Source organism: Helianthus annuus, chromosome 14, assembly GCF_002127325.2.
Source record: "Helianthus annuus cultivar XRQ/B chromosome 14, HanXRQr2.0-SUNRISE, whole genome shotgun sequence".
Taxonomy (NCBI): domain Eukaryota; kingdom Viridiplantae; phylum Streptophyta; class Magnoliopsida; order Asterales; family Asteraceae; genus Helianthus; species Helianthus annuus.
Genome location: NC_035446.2, coordinates 169,952,254 through 169,969,900, shown reverse-complemented (window position 1 = coordinate 169,969,900; position 17,647 = coordinate 169,952,254). Strand labels below are relative to the sequence as shown.

The 17,647-nt window shown below is 35.6% G+C and overlaps 2 protein-coding genes across 5 annotated transcripts; one reads left to right on the top strand and one right to left on the bottom strand.

Annotated features, from left to right (window-relative positions):
- The first annotated feature begins 6,708 nt into the window (after positions 1-6,708).
- LOC110905041 (pre-mRNA-splicing factor SLU7-B) lies at positions 6,709-9,880 on the top strand. Its single transcript, XM_022150929.2, has 2 exons — positions 6,709-6,846; positions 9,287-9,880. Exon 2 carries the CDS (start codon positions 9,310-9,312, stop codon positions 9,727-9,729), a length of 420 nt encoding a protein of 139 aa, XP_022006621.1. The 5' UTR covers positions 6,709-6,846; positions 9,287-9,309; the 3' UTR covers positions 9,730-9,880.
- A 1,134-nt stretch (positions 9,881-11,014) lies between these two features.
- Positions 11,015-15,696, bottom strand: LOC110905040 (trehalose-phosphate phosphatase A). Of its 4 annotated transcripts, XM_022150925.2 has the most exons (13): positions 15,414-15,696; positions 15,213-15,305; positions 13,637-13,679; positions 13,122-13,533; positions 12,831-13,043; positions 12,639-12,737; positions 12,486-12,542; positions 12,289-12,390; positions 11,933-12,010; positions 11,774-11,843; positions 11,617-11,687; positions 11,409-11,501; positions 11,015-11,317 (listed from the first exon to the last, which is right to left on the bottom strand). In XM_022150925.2, exons 4-13 carry the CDS (start codon positions 13,395-13,397, stop codon positions 11,267-11,269), a joined length of 1,110 nt encoding a protein of 369 aa, XP_022006617.1. In that variant the 5' UTR covers positions 13,398-13,533; positions 13,637-13,679; positions 15,213-15,305; positions 15,414-15,696; the 3' UTR covers positions 11,015-11,266. The 4 variants fall into 4 exon arrangements, with proteins under 4 accessions (XP_022006617.1, XP_022006619.1, XP_022006620.1 ...); XM_022150927.2 differs by lacking the exon at positions 15,213-15,305; XM_022150928.2 differs by lacking the exon at positions 15,414-15,696 and having other exon boundaries at positions 13,612-13,679; positions 15,213-15,392.
- Positions 15,697-17,647: the final 1,951 nt, after the last annotated feature.

Sequence of the window (17,647 nt, the reverse complement as noted above, 5' to 3'; positions counted from 1 at the left end):
TTAATACTTTAAAATTGCATTTTTATAACAAAAAATACAAAACACACACACATATATATGTAAAACAATTACATTTTAACTATAGAATCATATGTTAATTTTCCTTTTGAGCTAAAAATTTTAGCAAAAGATACCCGACCAATAACTTATGACCGTAAACACATTTTAAAATAATATAATAAAAAACTAATAGGTTGAATAGGACAACCTTGTTTATGCAAAATAAAAAACCTATTGAGTTGATAGGAATACAACCCCTTTAGTTAAACGAGTCTGTGAGTTTGACCTGAAACTGACTCAATCTTGTTTATGCAAAATCCAAACCCGTAAATCCGCGTTAATTTTGTGTTGAGTCATAAATTCTCACCCCAATGTCTAATAGATAATCAAAACTTAAGTAAAAATGGTGATAACAATATTAGTACTTGATGAATTCAACTCACAAATGCATAATAAAAACTTTAAGAATTTTATACTTTAAATTAGTTACTTATTAAACACATCTTATATCTTATTCTTGATGGTAAGATATAAGCATTAAATTATTGTACGTGTTTTATTTTCCTAAATATTAAAATAGTTTTTTCAGCCCTATCAATAGTTATTAGATATGATGGTCACTTCATTTATGGAGAAAAAGAAACGAACACGATGTCGATTCTCAACCACAGAAGATGTAACCGGACGATTTTTAGGTGGACCATTAGACTTTTAGATGAATGAGCACAAGCACAAGCACGTGCTCACGTGATGTCTGTTAGCAATTTATGACAAAATGTTACAACTCAAAATGGGCCAAGTGGTTCTAGAGGGATCCACATTTACCACACAACAATACAAGATGCTGCCGGAAATTCGGATAACATTTTTCCAATATTTTAATAACAACTAAGGGCACCAGGGGCGTAAGTGGCTTGGCTAGCGGGTAACCCGTACTCGCAACCCACACAACGTCATCGGTGGTGTGGGTATATATAGCCTAGTGGATAGAGGGGTTGGGTGAAAGTCGCTTGCATGTGTATGAGTATGAGAGAGAAAATGGTGTAAAATAGGAGGAGGGTTTCCTTATTTTAGAGTAGTGATGTCACTAAATCGAGTAGTTTAAGGTAGTGGATGGTTTAACTGACGTGGCGTGAAAAGACTTACGAGAGTTAGGATAAAAGGTCTTAACACCACTTCCCCCTAATAAGTCACACACTCTTTAAATCGTTCAAATCATACTCATAAATCAACCTTTTTTCTATCATTGAATTTCCCAACATGTTGGTAAGAATGGGCCAAAGACTCTTTGATACATTTTTTTTCTAGCGAAAGAATAATTTATCAAAAATAATAATCAATGTGATATGTAAAACATAGTGAAAAATTATATTTTAGTATTTATTATTAAAGATGATTATTTCTAAAAATTAGTTTTAAAATATCCAAACATTTTCCTAGTAAAGAAAAAAAAATCTACAATGTATTAAGACAAAACGGATGTGATGACATGGGTATTCGGAAGCTCCCACTCAGTGGAGTTCGAAGGGATAAACTAGAAGCCTAGAAGCATTCTTTTATCCTTTCTTTGCGATCACCGTCCAATACTCGAAAATTATTGCCGTCACAGCCTCAATTAATTCCCCTAATCAACAGCCCCTACTCTAGCCCAAAACTTGAGCCCAAAGTCAACAGAATCAATTCTTAGCACTATTGGGCCATCTACTGGACAAACGGATTAGTTATTTCAATTCATTGTAATTTAAGCCCAATTATTTTAATATTCACAAACTAATACGTTATTGCTTTAAGCCCAATTATTTTGTTATTCACAAACTAATACGTTACTGCATTATTGCTGCTATGACTTGAATATTCATTTGTTTTATCACATTATTGGATGCTATTTTAATATCTAATAAATAGTAAATTATTTTAAAATTAGTTTTGATACATAATTATTGAAGTGTTATTTTATTTTGGGGATTTTTTTCGTCAAAACTAAAAAGTATAGATGAAATTTATTCTGAACGATGTCTACTAATTTTATGAACATCTTTATAACCATTTTAATATTTTAAACTTCATTCTTTAATTCATAGTTTTTTTTAAATATACAAATTATTTCATTTTAACTTGTATTCCATAAAACCTTTAAAGTTTCAAATATGAACCACTTACGAGTAGAATCTCATAAAAATAATCCTAAAGTTGTTTAAAAATGTAAAAAAGAAATTAATAAAAATTTGTATAATCTAAGCCACGTCAAAGGTCTTCCAGCATTTCACCGCTCCCAGCATCTTTGAAACCGGAAACCAAACTTGTATTTCGACCATGAGCCATAGCCTTGGGATATATCTCGGCAAGAGGAGCATTGAACTCCTGGTTATGAAGAAGGTAAGTGATTGCATGATGAATGTCATGTTCAATTAACCATTTATTCTCTTTATTAAGCACATCTACCCGTTGCCTCAGTTTTTTCATCACTGCTTCATTGACAACCTTCTACTTGTTAAGCCGCATCTTCTCTAAACCTAGCTCAGCCTTATCCTTGAAAACCTTCTCCTGGAAATCAGATAAATCCTTAGAATGCTTTTCAAGTTTCTTCATTTCTTCATCAACCTAGGTGCGAGAAACAGCGAGCTAATGCACAAGACTCTCTTCCTTAGCCTTTAAGGCACCAACTTCTGTCCCCGTCTCTTCATGCTTAGCCTCAACATTCTGCTAAGAAGGCTTAGCATCCTTTGAGTCATGCAACAACCCATTCTACCGTTGAATCCCCTCAGGGATAGCCATCATCAAACGGACAGCGTGGAGAGTGATCTTTCCAAACACGTTACAAAATTAAAAGTTAGTACTCAAACTTGCAACCTGAAACTATTAGTATACCTAATCTTATTACTTTTGAGAAACCATAAGGATAACCATGTAATTAACTCTTTAATTTATTATAGGTTTAAATCAACAACAATAAATTTATCTAAGGATATAAGTAAACCCTTTTCATTTCTCTAGGTTTAAATCAACAACAATAAATTTATGTAAAGATAAGTAAACCCTTTTGTTTTCTGATTTCTCAATAAAATAAGTGGGCAACCGACTTGACTTAAAATTTTTATGAAATTTATTTAAAAGTTCGACTTTTACATAGCATGCTCGACTTAACAATTCAACTAGTAAACGTAATAATCCGAAGGTATGATCTTGGTTTAAAAAAGCGCGCCTAGGCGCAAAGCGACCTCAGGTGCAAGCTGTTGCGCCTTGTGTTACACAAGGCGAGGGTTGTACATAAAGCGAGCGCCTATGGCGTTTTTCTTGTAAAATGTTGAAGCGAGAAGCGAGCGCTTCATGTACAGGGAGATGGAATCGAGCCTTTTTGTATAAAAATCTGTTCATATATGTTAGAATAAGAAGAAAATGAGGCATACCTGTGATGAAGAAGTGCGATAGAGATGAGTAAATGTTAGTGACGATGGGGAAAAGATGAGCAGATGAACGTATTTTGAATGGCGGCTAGATTCTAGGGTAGAAAGAAAGAAAGAATGCATATAGAAGTAGGGTTAAACTTACGTATTTGGTATCTTTTTCTTTGAGTAAATTACAAGTTTTGTCCTTTATGTTTACATCAAATTGCAGGCGCTGTCCTTTTGGCCAAAAGTTTACAAGCGGTGTCCTTAAGTTTTCAAAATCTTGCACGTTTTGTCCTTTAGGCCAAACGTGGTTAGAAATCTCAGTTAATTCTGGTCATGTGCAATGCACATGAGGATACAATGGTCTTTTTCCCTCTTAACCCTTTCTATTCCCCCATTTATAACCCTCACCAACCCTCAATTCATCTCTTTAATTCATCAGTTAACACAAATTATTTACTGATCAATTCAATTACATAAATAAAAATTAGAACACAATAGAGAGAGAAATTAATGGCACTACCTCTTTCCTAGCAAGAGAAGTCAAGCAAGAACAAACATAAACCAAACTAATCAACCAAACGATTACAACCGGAGAAATGAGATGATGCTAGAACCTTTCCGGTGCCACTTGATGGTGTAGGAGTAGGCTTGGCGGAGGAAGAACCGTCTGGCCGAGATGGAGTTGGGGTGGCACCACCACTGTCACCGTCCCCGGTCACCGGAACCGCCACCTTCATCCACTGCTGCAGTGTGCAACCACACCACAAACGAAGTAATGTGTACCTGTTTTGCTTATAAATGATCAAGAACCAAATCTTTTTACTACACATCAATAATCAATGATAAAGAATAACTGACCTAAACGGCTAAACCCACTTCAATTTCCTATAATTTCAGCTGAATGATAACAGAAATCAAACAATTATGATCAAAGATTAGAATACTGTAACGGCAACGATGAAGTATGATCAAGAATAGAGTACCGTAACTGCAACGAAGAGGTGCAACGTGTCTTCTGTTAATTCAATATTGTATGTGTTTTATGCAAGTCTGTATTGACAAGATGAGTGATTGATAGATGGGTATATAGAGAGAGAGAAAGAGATAGTAACAGATAACAAATCAAGTTTGAATTTGTGGATGATAGGGTTGTATTGTAGTGAGAGTTCAGTGAAGGAAGGATTTGGGGAAGAACAGAGGAACAAGTTGTTTGAAGGGGTTGGTGAGGGTTGAGAGGGAAAAAGACTATTGTGCCCTCATGTGCATTGCACATGATAAAAATTAACTGAGATCTCTAACCAGGATTGGCCTAAAGGACAAAACATGTAAGATTTTGAAAGATTAAGGACAACGCCTGTAAACTTTTGGCCAAAAGGACAGCGCCTGTAATTTTATGTAAACATAAAGGACAAAACTTGTAATTTACTCTTTTTCTTTTTACTAAATTACACTTTTCACCCTTAATGTTTAAGTCTTTATCAAATCTGATCTTAAACTTCTCCTAACATGTTTATTTGTTTCTTAAGTGTATCATGAAAGTTATACATTTAGCTTTTTATGTTGTACAAAGAATTCATTAATAAATTAAATCGTATATGTTTTAATTATCTAAATTTTAGGTGTAGAAAACTTGAAATTATAGTAAATATTATATGTAATTTATTAAAAAAAAAATTATTAATACCTTGCGCTTCACGTACGAAAAGCGTTGTCCTTCGGTTTTAGACCTTGTCGCTTTAGTGCGCTTCCCGCTTTTTAAAACCAAGGGTATGATCACAGAGGGATCATACTATCGTTATTACGATAACGTAAGAAAGTTCGGATTGAACTTTACCTTGACCAAATTGGTCGGAATCTAAAGTCAAACAGAAAGTCAACTGTTTGACTTTAAACTTCAAAATAACTAAATAAAATGATATAGAAAAAGTGGAAACACTTACTTGGAAGTGTTGAGCAGAATAGAACTAGGAATGGGAGTCCTCTTGTCCAGAGGAGAGCTCCAAGCAAGGTTTAGAGAGAAAGAGAGTAAATGAGCAAAGAAAATGGAAGAAGAAGCTTGCTATTTATAGCCAAAAAAGGTGAAGAGGAGTGTGCCATGTGTCCCCGGGTGTTTCAAGGTGATGACAATTGTTAAGGGACGTGGAAGAAGGGCAAAGATGGTGGCAAGAGGGTTTACTAGGTGGCAAAACAGGCTACAAGACAACAATTTGTTTCTGATCTGCAGGTCCCTTACGGCCCGTAAGCTTCATGCCCTTACGGTCCGTAAGGACCTTGTTTTGCTTGCCCATCACTCCTCCATGCGAACCGCATGCATCAATGCCTTACAGTCCGTAAGGCCTCCTGGCACGCATATCTTCAAATGCCTTACGGTCTGTAAGCCATAAGGCCTTACGGTCTGTAAGGACTTCAAGAATAAGGATTTTGCACAATTGACCCTTTGGGTTTAATAAGTTATTGATATGTGAAATATAAGTCCCCGTCCTTCCACACAGTGGGGATTAGTTGGACATCCGGGGCGCGTTTCAGTTAACGCATATTAAAAGTCCCTCTCCTTCCCAAAGTCGGGTTCAGTCAGAGATTCGGGGCATGTTTCAGTGAACGTACAGTGTAGGTCCTTCCTCCTTCCATATAGTCGGGATTAGCTGGATGTTTCTCCCTCCACGTAGTAAGGATTAGTTGAAGAATTGGACATGTGTCGTCACGTAAATTAGATTAATTTTAGGGTGTAAAGGTTTCATTGTCAGTAATACCAACGTGAACACTATATTGTGATTTTGTGTAATTATATTGTTTAATTAAATAGTTATATAGGATTAAAATTGGGAAAACATGTTCTTAAAACCTAATGAAAATCGTTTTAAAGAAGTTCTCGGTTTACAATTCTAAGATATACTATGTTTTACAAAACTGTTATGATTTTCGAAATCTATAAGTGAATTATTCAAAAAAAATTATTTCGAAAAGGTTTAAATTTTAAATTTTTCAGAGGTGTTCTTCATAATGTTCATAATTATTCCAGCAATTAAACCCTTTTTTGGTTTAATTTTTTTTTGAAAAAAAAAAAAAAAGATTTAAATATTATCTCTAAATATATTTCGAAAATAGATTTATTAATTAAATATGTATATTTTCGAAATCCCAAAGCTTTGGGATAACCTTAAAAGATTTAAAACCTGAAAGGATATATTTAAATCGATTAATTATCGGAACAAAACCGGGAAGAATATATTTAAATCCATTAATTTAAATCAACAACAATAAATTTATATAAGTGGGAAACCGACTTGACTTAAAATTTTTGGTATAAATTCCCCACCGCCTACGTCTCTCTCGTCTATAAAACACAAATACCGATCGTTCTCGTTATCAAATTGATTTCATCCCTTAATCAATCCCTTTTGGATTGTAATCTTTGTGCAGCCTCCAATTTTTACACTCAGAAGGAACGCATCAGGTTCATATTTATTGTATTTGATCGATTTCCGCTAATTAAACTGTTTGATTTTATGTTTTCGTTATGCCACAGTTGTATGTTTTTAGATGGATTTTGTTATTCAGTTTAGGGTTTCGTTAGATAATGCATTTAGGGTTTATATATACATATATATAGAGAGAGAGAGAATATACTGTACAATAACATACGTTGATAAGATATAACATGCGGATATTGGATTTATAACATGCGAATTTGTGTTTGGAGAGGTAAATCCGCATGTGTATCCAAGAAAAAGAAAGTCCGCATGTTAAAAACAGAAAAAATCGCATGTGGGAAAGTATAAAGAATCACATGTTAAGAAAAAAAAAGCCGCATGTTGATAAAAAAATAAAATATTAATTCCGCATGTTTAAGGAAAAAACCTGCATGTTGAAAAGCGTACGTTAAGCAAAATTGTATGTTAACCAACCCTGATATATGTGTGTATATATACACTACTAAAAAATTGTCTCGTTTACGACCAAGGTTTTTGTCGGAAAACTGTCGGAAAACGGCGTTTCCGACCAGTTTCCGACAGAAATACGTTTGTAGGAAAAAGCCTTGTAGGAAAAGATTTCCGACAAGTATCCGACTAAATTGGCGACAAATTTCCGACAAAAAAAAGAGGTTACTATTTCCGACAAAGTACCGACCACAATTTTCCTACAGCTTTCCGAGCACCGTTTCCTACTATTTTCCGACCACCGTGTACCTACTGTTTTCCGACAACCATGTTCCTACGGTTTTCCGACAATGTCCCAACAACAATTTTCCGACAACTTTCCGACTACTGTTTTCCTACTATTTTCCGACTACCATGTACCTACTGTTTTCCGACCAGATTTTCTATCTTCTCTTCCTACCAATTTCCGACTAAAAACTTTTTAATAAAAAAAATATAAAAAAAGTAAAAAATCCAGATTTTTTTCTAATAAAAATGCAGAAAAAAAATCCAATAAGAATCCTAAATACGATACCATTAGGAACTAAAGTTCGTCCACAAAATACAACATGGTTTTCCAACTACAAGTTCAACCACAATATGACACGGTTGTCAAATTACAAATTCAACCACAAAATATGACACCGTTGTCAAATTACAAGTTCAACTGCAAAAGACAACAAATAGAAACTAAACTATGGTGGAGGATTGCTAGGATTACCAAATTGTTTCATAAACTCGGCCATTTGTCGTTGCATATCTTCTCTCATTTGTTGTTGCATCTCTTCGACTCGGTTTTGTAACATGTCAACGTGGGATTGTTGCGCCTCTTCGAATCGTTTATTTAACCTTTCCACCTGGGATTGCAAGTTTCGCACCTATATAATTTTTAACAACAAACATAATATTAGAAAAAAACACACATATATATAGAAGTTTATAATCAAAATGGATAAGAGACCATAATCTTTGTTCGGTACAAAAAAAGAGTTTTATCCAAGTATCATCTTTTACACATCTTTTACACTATACTTACAGTTCAACTATTGTACATATATTCTGTACGGTGATCGGCCATACAAGACAAATATTATAAAAGATAATTTATCAATGTGAGAACATCTTTATTCGTCACATAAATGATGTAAATCAATAGAATGTTTCAGATCACTTTAATATTTTTCATAATAAATTAAATATTATATATTATATATTATATAATATATACAATATGCATCCACCATGCATATATATGTAGTGAGTCCCTGTAAACCCTTTGGGTCTTCTTTCACACTAAAATGGAGTCAAGAAAAGAATCCAGTCAACCTTCCACAAAAGATGATAATTTTTTATATTTCAAGAAATATATATAGATAAATAAACCACACACACATATGTGTGTAATTTGATATCATTCATATTGTGACTTGTGTTGTTTACAAGTATATTGTTTTACATTTCTGTGTGACTTTTGCAAATGCCATTGAAGAAATTTTGTGTTGTTTTTTTTTTTTTCACAGAAGAAAATAAATTTGCTTGTGATAAAATCTTACGAATTAAGAAACTTTTAAATGAAAATATTACTATTTGAAAAATGTTTGTAGTTCTGTTTGTTATTTTTATTTATTTTATTTTTGTTTATTTAACTCTAGTTACAGTAAGAAACGACTTTTGTTGGCCCGAACGGGTTCGGGTCAACAAAAGTAAAAAACGACTTTTTTTGGAACGAATTTGGGTTCCATCTAACGTTTGTATGCTTTGCGCCTTAGTTCATAAAGCCCCGGCCGCGCAACGGCTCTAAGATATCGATTTCAATAATCAATTAGGGTAGACATTTGAGTTAGTGATCTTAGTCTGCTTATTAATTAATGTAAATAATACTATTTCCGGTTATTGGATTTGCCATCAAGATTTGCTTTGATGATGTTATCTAGGCTAGTTGTAGCAATGCATTGATCATATCTGTTTTTATTTCAGTTGGTTTCAAATACCGAAAGCAGATGGAGCTAGAAGAAGCACCATACAGGAGGTGGACAAGTAAAAATATTGCACTCGATGAGAAATTTGAGACCATTATGCTTAATTATGATCGAAAAAACGACAGGTGGAATGCTGCATTGTCTGCTCATGAAATTGAAAAACATGAAGCTAGAGAAAAAGTTAGGAAAAACTACTTGGAAAAACTAAAAAAGAAGCTACAAGAGAAGTATATTAGTGAAAATGCAGGTGTTGAAGAAAATAATGGTTCCGATATGCATGTTTTCAAGGGTTATTTACATGAAGAAAATGTGTACGTGAATAATCATACTGCGGTTTGGGGTTCATGGTGGAAGGATCATCAGTGGGGATACAAATGCTGCAAACAGCTTCTTAGGAACAGTTATTGCACCGGTGAAGCAGCTGCAGCCAATCTAATGTAGAGGTTTCTGAATTGGTCATTTATCTGGGTTATCTTTTAGTATTTCTTAAGGGTCAAATGGGCCAGAGAGGAAACATGTTAATTTGGTGGATTGTAGTAGACCATATTGTAATTTTATTTTAAAGGCAGACAAAACACCATCTTATTTGCTTCATGTAGGAAGTTAGATTAGTTTAGTGGTATATAATTTTAATTTTTATTAATTGTGATCTTTTGTAAAGCACTAGTTGGATATAGCAAAAATGCTATAATCCTTTTTCTTTTCTTGAACACGACATGTCTAACGGCAATTCTGCCAGGAAACAACAAATAAGTAGTAGGGTCTTTGAGCCGAGCCGTCACTTGTAGAGGGCGTCGATTAGAATAAAGGGGTGGTGGCCATAGGTGATCAAACGACGATGGCCATCGTTATCGTCGGCTATGGGAAGAATGGTGGTAATGAATGTGTAACTGTGGAAGAGGATTAGCGTTTTAAGTTGTATCCTAATAATTTGAGTGTTTGTATTAATGGTCCCTATACTAAGTCATAGGTGGTCCTTTTAGTTAAAAGGGCAAGTTGGTCATTTTGTACAAAACTAACTAAAAAATTAGCACAGGTTATTGTTAATGCCCAAACACGTTACAAAATTAAAAGTTAGTACTCAAACTTGCAACGTGAAACTCTTAGTATCAGTACCTAATCTTGTTACTTTTGAGAAACCACACGGACTAACCATGTAATTAACTCTGAAAATTATATGTATACTAAGTAATTAAAAAATAAAAGTACATATCTTTTATGTGTTATTGAATTTGATTATTTTGGTGTATTGTGAAATGACATATATATCACCAAACTCTTGTGCGTACGAGAGTTTGAAAATAGTTATTATAAAGAACATATATCACATGTGAAATAATGCATGACCCATTATTGGCATCCAAAGAATCAAACATATTTACATAACATTCACACGTGAACACTAGTGTGAGCTCAACACTAGTTCACATTATCAAACGCGTAAATCAATTTTAAAAATTCATATATATTAGAGTCAACATTGATTAAAATGTCATAAATAATACATATGAAGCTTTCAACCACATGCAAGTATGAAGAAATAAAATATAGTTATGCATAAACCAATTGCATAAACCAATTGTATATATTTATAAGTGAGTGGATATTATTAAAATCGAAAACACATTAAATTTCAAACAAAAAAATCAATACAAGGTGTATACCTTTTGAGGTATCTGGTTCTTAACAAGTTTGACTTTAAATCTCAAACTCAAAACAATGCTTGTTTTTCTAACACATAAAGTTTTTTTTTTTTTTTTTTTTTTTTTGAATAGCTTCTATCACATAAATAGTTGGCAAATGCAAGAAACAAGATTAATACATGGACAATAGAATTGCCATGAAAAAAACTAATAAAATTTACAAATATATATAACTTAAAAGATTTACAATTGCCGAATAAGGTGAAGTGCTCATTTAATTTCTTTGTTTTTATTCTTTATAATAATTGTCTTCATATAATGAGTCAGTAAAAATATCATGGAAGGGACTTCTTATGCATAGCCAGTAAGTTGATAAATTCCATCACCTGTGTATACCAAAATTATACATTTATTTATTTGGTCAATTAATAATAAGATTTAAATAACATAGGAGTGAGTAACACAAATCACACAAACCTCTGATGTATCCCTGAGAGAATAATATGCACTGCTTTCTTTCGGGGCCGGAGTCACCAAGATGCCGTAACCACGCTCACCCTCTCTTAAAAACTGTTTATAAATTTATCAGCAAAATAAGCGGGTCAAAACGGGTTCAAGTCAATGTATCCATATATTTCAATAAAATGATTTAGGAGGTATTAACTATTAAGCTTATTAGGTTTACCTTGAATGCATCTTCGTCGGTTCTGTCATCCCCTACGTATATAGGGAGCACATCGTCACAATTGCTTAAGCCTGCACGTTCAGTCACGTATTATGTTATTATAAACAATTTCTTTTAATGAAAATTGAACCACAACTGCGCCTGCAACTGCACTAACCGAGTGATTCAAGTAAAAACTCAACAGCCTTCCCCTTGTTCCATTCGAGCACAGGACGGATCTCTAAAACCTAATCATTATAAAAATAAAAACAAAAATTAAGCAAAATAAATTTCATCAAATATATTTTCTGGAAAATAGAAACTTCATAGTTCATACCATTCGCCCGTGTGTCAATCTTAGACGTGGATAGTTTTTCAAAGTGTCTTCAACACATTCTGCTACTGTTTTCCAATTCTGCGATTACAAAAAAATGAGACACCGAAGAAACCAGAGGCGAAGTATAGAAGTGGCGGGCGGGGGCGCCCGACCCCCCGAACTTTTCGCTCAGTAGTGTTATATATGTAGTTTTCGTATAGAATTTTTTGGGTATATACGTTTTCGACTCCCCAGTTCTATAGAAATTTTTGGGTATATACGTTTTCGCCCCCCCCCCCCCCGGTCATTCGGGTCAAGCTTCGCCACTGGAAGAAACAACTCGTTAAGCATATAATATTGAAACATTAGTACGTTACCTTCTCATCTACGTTACGGTAGTGCACCGAGACACAGAATTTGTTGTCTTCCACTTTTGCTCCTTCTATGTTCTTGGTTATCTCAACAAGCGACACAAAAACCTGCTTCGATACAAACGCCCTATAAGTATTTTAAAACTGAAAGGTACAAACACATGCGCATGCTACAAAACTGAAAGCAAGTTTGATATATTAACCTCGTTGATCATTGGTAGAAATTCACTAGCAGGCTGGTACAAGTTTCCTTCTATAACCTATGTTAAACAAAATAACAAGATTTAGATGAACCATAGATACGAGGTATTGATAATCCGCGTAGTTATTTATACGAAAATGTTATAATTTGCTACCTCAGTGGTATGACCGGTTGGAGGCTGAACAGGGCCCACTATGTCCATCCCGTGACTACCAGCATAATATAGTTCTTTCAATCCTACAAACTTGTGTACCTGGAAAAATATAGCAAAGAACGTATAGTTTATAAATTATAATCACCGAAATTTTTATAGAAGTTAAGTGTAAAGCTAACAACTTTGAAGTACCTTCTCACGGCTTCTGCCACTAATAATTGCTGTTGGAACGTATTTTGCCACATTTCTCACTGCAGCGCGCATAACGTTAGACATAAAGGCATGATCTGGATTGTCGACAATAGGGGATAAAGTCCCGTCGTAATCTAGAAACAACGCTATCCTCTTTCCGTTTGCGTTATTTACTATCTGTTCAATGGAGGTAAGTGCAGACGGATACTTAAGCTGCAAAGGCAAAGCAATATACAAAACTTAATATCTAATTGAGGTCAAATATTATAAATAGAGTGAGAAGAGAGATACCATCCAATTGCGGTAGGCAACGTCATTTGACAAATCGGTGCCGTTATTTTTAATAATATTCCTGGGGGAAGAAGATTTCATGGCATCCAACCAGTTTGTAGAACGGACATCATCAAGTAGTCCGGGTTTTTTCCTTTGCGTTTTAAGATACGGAGCTTGAGAAAAGACTCCAGAAGATGAGTATGGCAGTAACGAATCGTGAATTCCGACTCTCGGTTTGGTGATGGGTGTGGGATCGGTGAGTATGGGGGCACTGTGATTAGCCTTAAGATCCATTACGTTCAATATGATTTTACTAGATCCTAACAACAGAAGTCTGCACAATCGTCGTGTCAATAAAAAACCACTGCGTTCGAAACAAATATATTGTTGCAGATAGGAAATCTATCCGTTAAGCCCGAATTCCTGGAAACTGCGTAACGTAAGATGCGTAAGTGAAGTAATAAGTAAATTCAAGATCAAGAAAGCATATTTAAAAGAAAATACAAACTTGACTCTTATTTATGCATCCTCACCTTCAGTTGGCAACTGCTTTTCTCAATTTATCGGGACAAATCACTGCAAGACAAAAAGTTAAACTTTCATTACTATTTCCCCTCTAATAAATCAACAGTTGGATATCAATTTAATATGGTACAGTGTTTGGGAAGCATTGAATAAGACATTGATACATGCCACCAAAAACTGATATGAATATAGATTGATGATGAATCATTAGCTTGCCTACTCTATGTATTCATATTTCATATAAACAAGGGTTATTGGATTTTATCACCCCTAACTATTGGCTATTTGCCGCTGCCACCCCCAACTATCACTTTGACGCCCGTCACCCCCAACTTAACACTTAGTGTGTTCTGTCACCACGTTGTTAACTGATCACTAGCTTTTGATCTTGGTACTATACTTTTGGGGGTGTCATAGGATCTTAGGAAGGTTTAGGGATCTTAGGAAGGTTTAGGGATCTTAGGACACCCCAAAAGTATAGTAACAAGATCAAAAGTTAGTGATCAGTTAACGACGTGGTGACAGAACACACTAATACGGGCGTCAAAGTGATAGTTGGGGGTGGCAGCGGCAAATAGCCAATAGTTGGGGGTGATAAAATCCAATAACCCTATAAACAAAGACATGTATACATAACTATCTAAGCATGACTAGCAATGATACCAATGCACATCTTATTTACCTCAAACTCTCATTTAAGTTGAACATAAAACGAATGTAGCTACATCGCTAAAGATTACAATAATATTACTTATGTGCCTTGTTTCCTTTATGAAAAAAAAAAAAAAAAAAAAAAACAGTAAAACTCTCCTCTTTTATTTCATCAGCAATACCATGAAAAAAGTTACGAGTAAACTTCCATTTTGCTCCCTGTGGTTTGGTCATTTTAACGGTTTTGCTCCAATAGTTTAAAAATAGCCATTTTCCTCCCTGATTTTTCTAACTTATCTTCATTTTGCTCCCAGCCTCTAACTCTGTCAGGGAGGAAACTGGCGACAAACTCGAAAGATTATGGAGCAAACTGGCGACAAACTCGAAAGATCAGGGAGGAAAACGGCTATTTTTAAACTATTGGAGCAAAACCGTTAAAATAACCAAACCACAGGGAGCAAAACGGAAGTTTACTCAAAAAGTTAAGTATTCTTTTAGTGATGTAGATTCCTAAAATCACATTGCAACAAAAAGAAAACTACAACTCTTTACTAATATACTGTGGCCAATTCATGAAGCACATAAATAAAGCTACAATAATAATAATAGGCAAATAAGAACAAAACATATTATCATTCAGTCCTTGACAAATAATAATAATACAGTTGGACCCAAACAATATCTCAACCACACACTTATAAAACTCCCAGAGCCATAAAATTAGGTACCAAAACTCATCTAATACTAAATTCAAACCTAACACTCGTTTCCTACCAGCAAAAATCCATGAACAAATCACACAAAAACCGTAAACAAATCACATCAATACAAACAATTCATCAAAATCAAACACAAATTCCTATTCCTATTCCTATTCATATTCGTACAATTATATATCAGATTGAAATATTAAATCACCGTTACGTTACATACGTGTTGTAAGAAGTTGATTCTGAAGTTGCGATTCAACACTGGAAGCCGAAACGATATATGTATATACGTATGTATCACGATTGAAAATATAACCTTGAAAAAGCAGGAAAAAGAGTCGTCTAAGTGTCTAACAAACAAACAGACTAATAGTGACGAAATAGTAATGACGAAAGGATGAAGAGAAGAAGGAAACGGCATTACCTTACGCTTTATAAACCCTAGAAAACTGCACAGAGAGAGATAGAGAGAGAGAAGAAGAAGAAATATACGTACAAAACGCGTATACGTAATGAGGCGAAGAAGGAAAGAGCATGAGAGGGTTAAAAAACGGTTTATAGGTCACACGTCGCTAAAAGGGAGGGATGGTGTAACGCGCGAAAGGGTGGCGCGTGGAGTGGGGAGTCATTGACACGTGGAAAGAAAGAAGAGGACACCTGTGATACAGTCAGATCTGACGGGGGAAAGTGAGGTCGCTTTCGGTTACAGCTGGATTTGGGAGACGTCGGTGACGGTTAGGAACCCCCCACCCTCTATTCAGTATAGGATATTTACATTCTAACTACCACCTACTTCCTCATTTATCCACGCTTCCCAAAGGGTGATTTGGGTTCTAAAATTGAGACTCCAAGTTTAATTTTTAGTTGTGTCATTTTGTTGTTGGATAAGGTAATGATAGTTAGAGCTTAGCCTTTTTGCAAAGGTGTCAGGCTTTATTTTGAGCCCATCCGTGTTTTCGACCCATCGTGTGTTACGCCGGAGAGTTATGCTCTTGTGATGGCACAACGACTGTCAAGTGGCAGCCGGCGGTATGGTTTCCCGAGAGAACGCCTTGAAGGGGTATGGTCCCAGATCTCGCGTCAGCATCGACCGCGAGTGACCATTACCCTTATCAAAACCCCCACCAGCTAACAACCTACGTGTGCCCATGCGAGAACGCGTCGACACAAGGGTTGAATCCAATCTATCTAGTGATGAAGGAGGACTTACATGGAACATGAGAACGGTAGAGTGATGCGACATAGCATCACATCTGATGTATGAAAACGGAAGTATTCACAGCGATGCGGCCTCGCACCGCGTCCAGTAAACACTTCTATCAATACAAGGAAGCTGGATAACAGCAACAATCACCACAGGCGACGATGCGGCCAGCACCGCATCTCGCATATTTCTTGATCACAAGCAAGAGACGCGATAACATCAGATGTTACCGCAGGCAGCGATGCGGCTAGCACCGCATCCTATACGCTAAACAAGTGGGACTGACACCACGGTGCAAGTGGAACCAATGGCAGTCACCTGTCAGGTCTACGTAAGCGACAGACTGACGTGGCGTCGTTTCCTCGGCCGACATGTCTGACACACCTGCAAAGGTGCAGCATGCCGTCAGTCTATCCTTCCACCTCCTCCTTCACTCCTCGGCTATAAATACCAACCCCAAACCAGGTTTGAGGTATCTCTTCACAACTCTCTCACTACTACTACTATCTTACTTTGCTTCTCAAGCAAACTACTGATTCTCACGCCGGAGAGTGGTAACAAGGAGCACCCCCCACCCCATCCTCCTTGTTACGAGTCACGGTTTGTTTCCTTGTGCAGGAGATCAACCCACCGGTGATCCAGTCAGCGATCCTCGAGAGGAAGGGATTAACCCTTCTTGACGAGACCAGTGAGTTAACCCTGCCCGGTTAACCATTGTTTCATCAACGCCCAAGCCAAACTCTGAAGCTAGCGTGAACCTGCTTAAGACAACATAGTATAGCCGAAGTGAGGCGACGGGGCTCTTCAATTTGGAGAGTGCAGTAGCCTAATATAAAAAGATAGTCGTCGTTTAAAAAAAAAACTACTTCCTCATTTTATTTTATATAATTTTACTAGTTTTTTAAAACCATGTGGTTATTAAACTAATTTTTTATGGGGTTGATAATTCAACTTGTTGTAAACGATTAAAGTGGAGAATATAAAAAAGAAATTTGTTCAACTTGTGATAATTTTATTCATATTTTTAAGCAAATCAAGCACTAACACTCTTACTATTTACTTTTACTGCTAAGTCAATATCATTCACATAATAATCCGAGCTATACACACAGATGGAGCTTTACTGGGGCCAGTGCCTAGTGGTGCCTCGGCCTCTACCGGTTTTTTCGTCTATATTGTTAATTTAATGTAAATTTTGCAACTTTTTTCTGTAGTGTAAAATATTTGATTTTTAAGAGTCCGTCACCCACTAAGTTTTCGTTTAAGTTCCGTCAGTAGCTATACACTCATTTCACTTACAAAGAACGTATGTTTCTCCATTTCACTCATAATCATCCATGTGAGCGAACTTGTGTGGAAATCAGGTTTATTATACAGTTGATCATGTAAGAGACTATTCGTGGCAGCAAAAATGAAACTTCAGGGTTTGATTGGCTATATTAGGGATGAGTATT

What these genes read in the sequence shown, in the direction of transcription:
- LOC110905041 (XM_022150929.2), top strand. Translation starts at nt 9,310, where the DNA reads ATGGAGCTAGAAGAAGCACCATACAGGAGGTGGACAAGTAAAAATATT.
- LOC110905040 (XM_022150925.2), bottom strand. Translation starts at nt 13,397, where the DNA reads ATGGATCTTAAGGCTAATCACAGTGCCCCCATACTCACCGATCCCACA. An exon ending in CAACCGGTCATACCACTGAG is followed by an intron (nt 12,543 to 12,638) that starts GTAGCAAATTAT and finishes TGTTTAACATAG; the next exon opens with GTTATAGAAGGAAACTTGTA. An exon ending in CCGACGAAGATGCATTCAAG is followed by an intron (nt 11,502 to 11,616) that starts GTAAACCTAATA and finishes ATTTATAAACAG; the next exon opens with TTTTTAAGAGAGGGTGAGCG.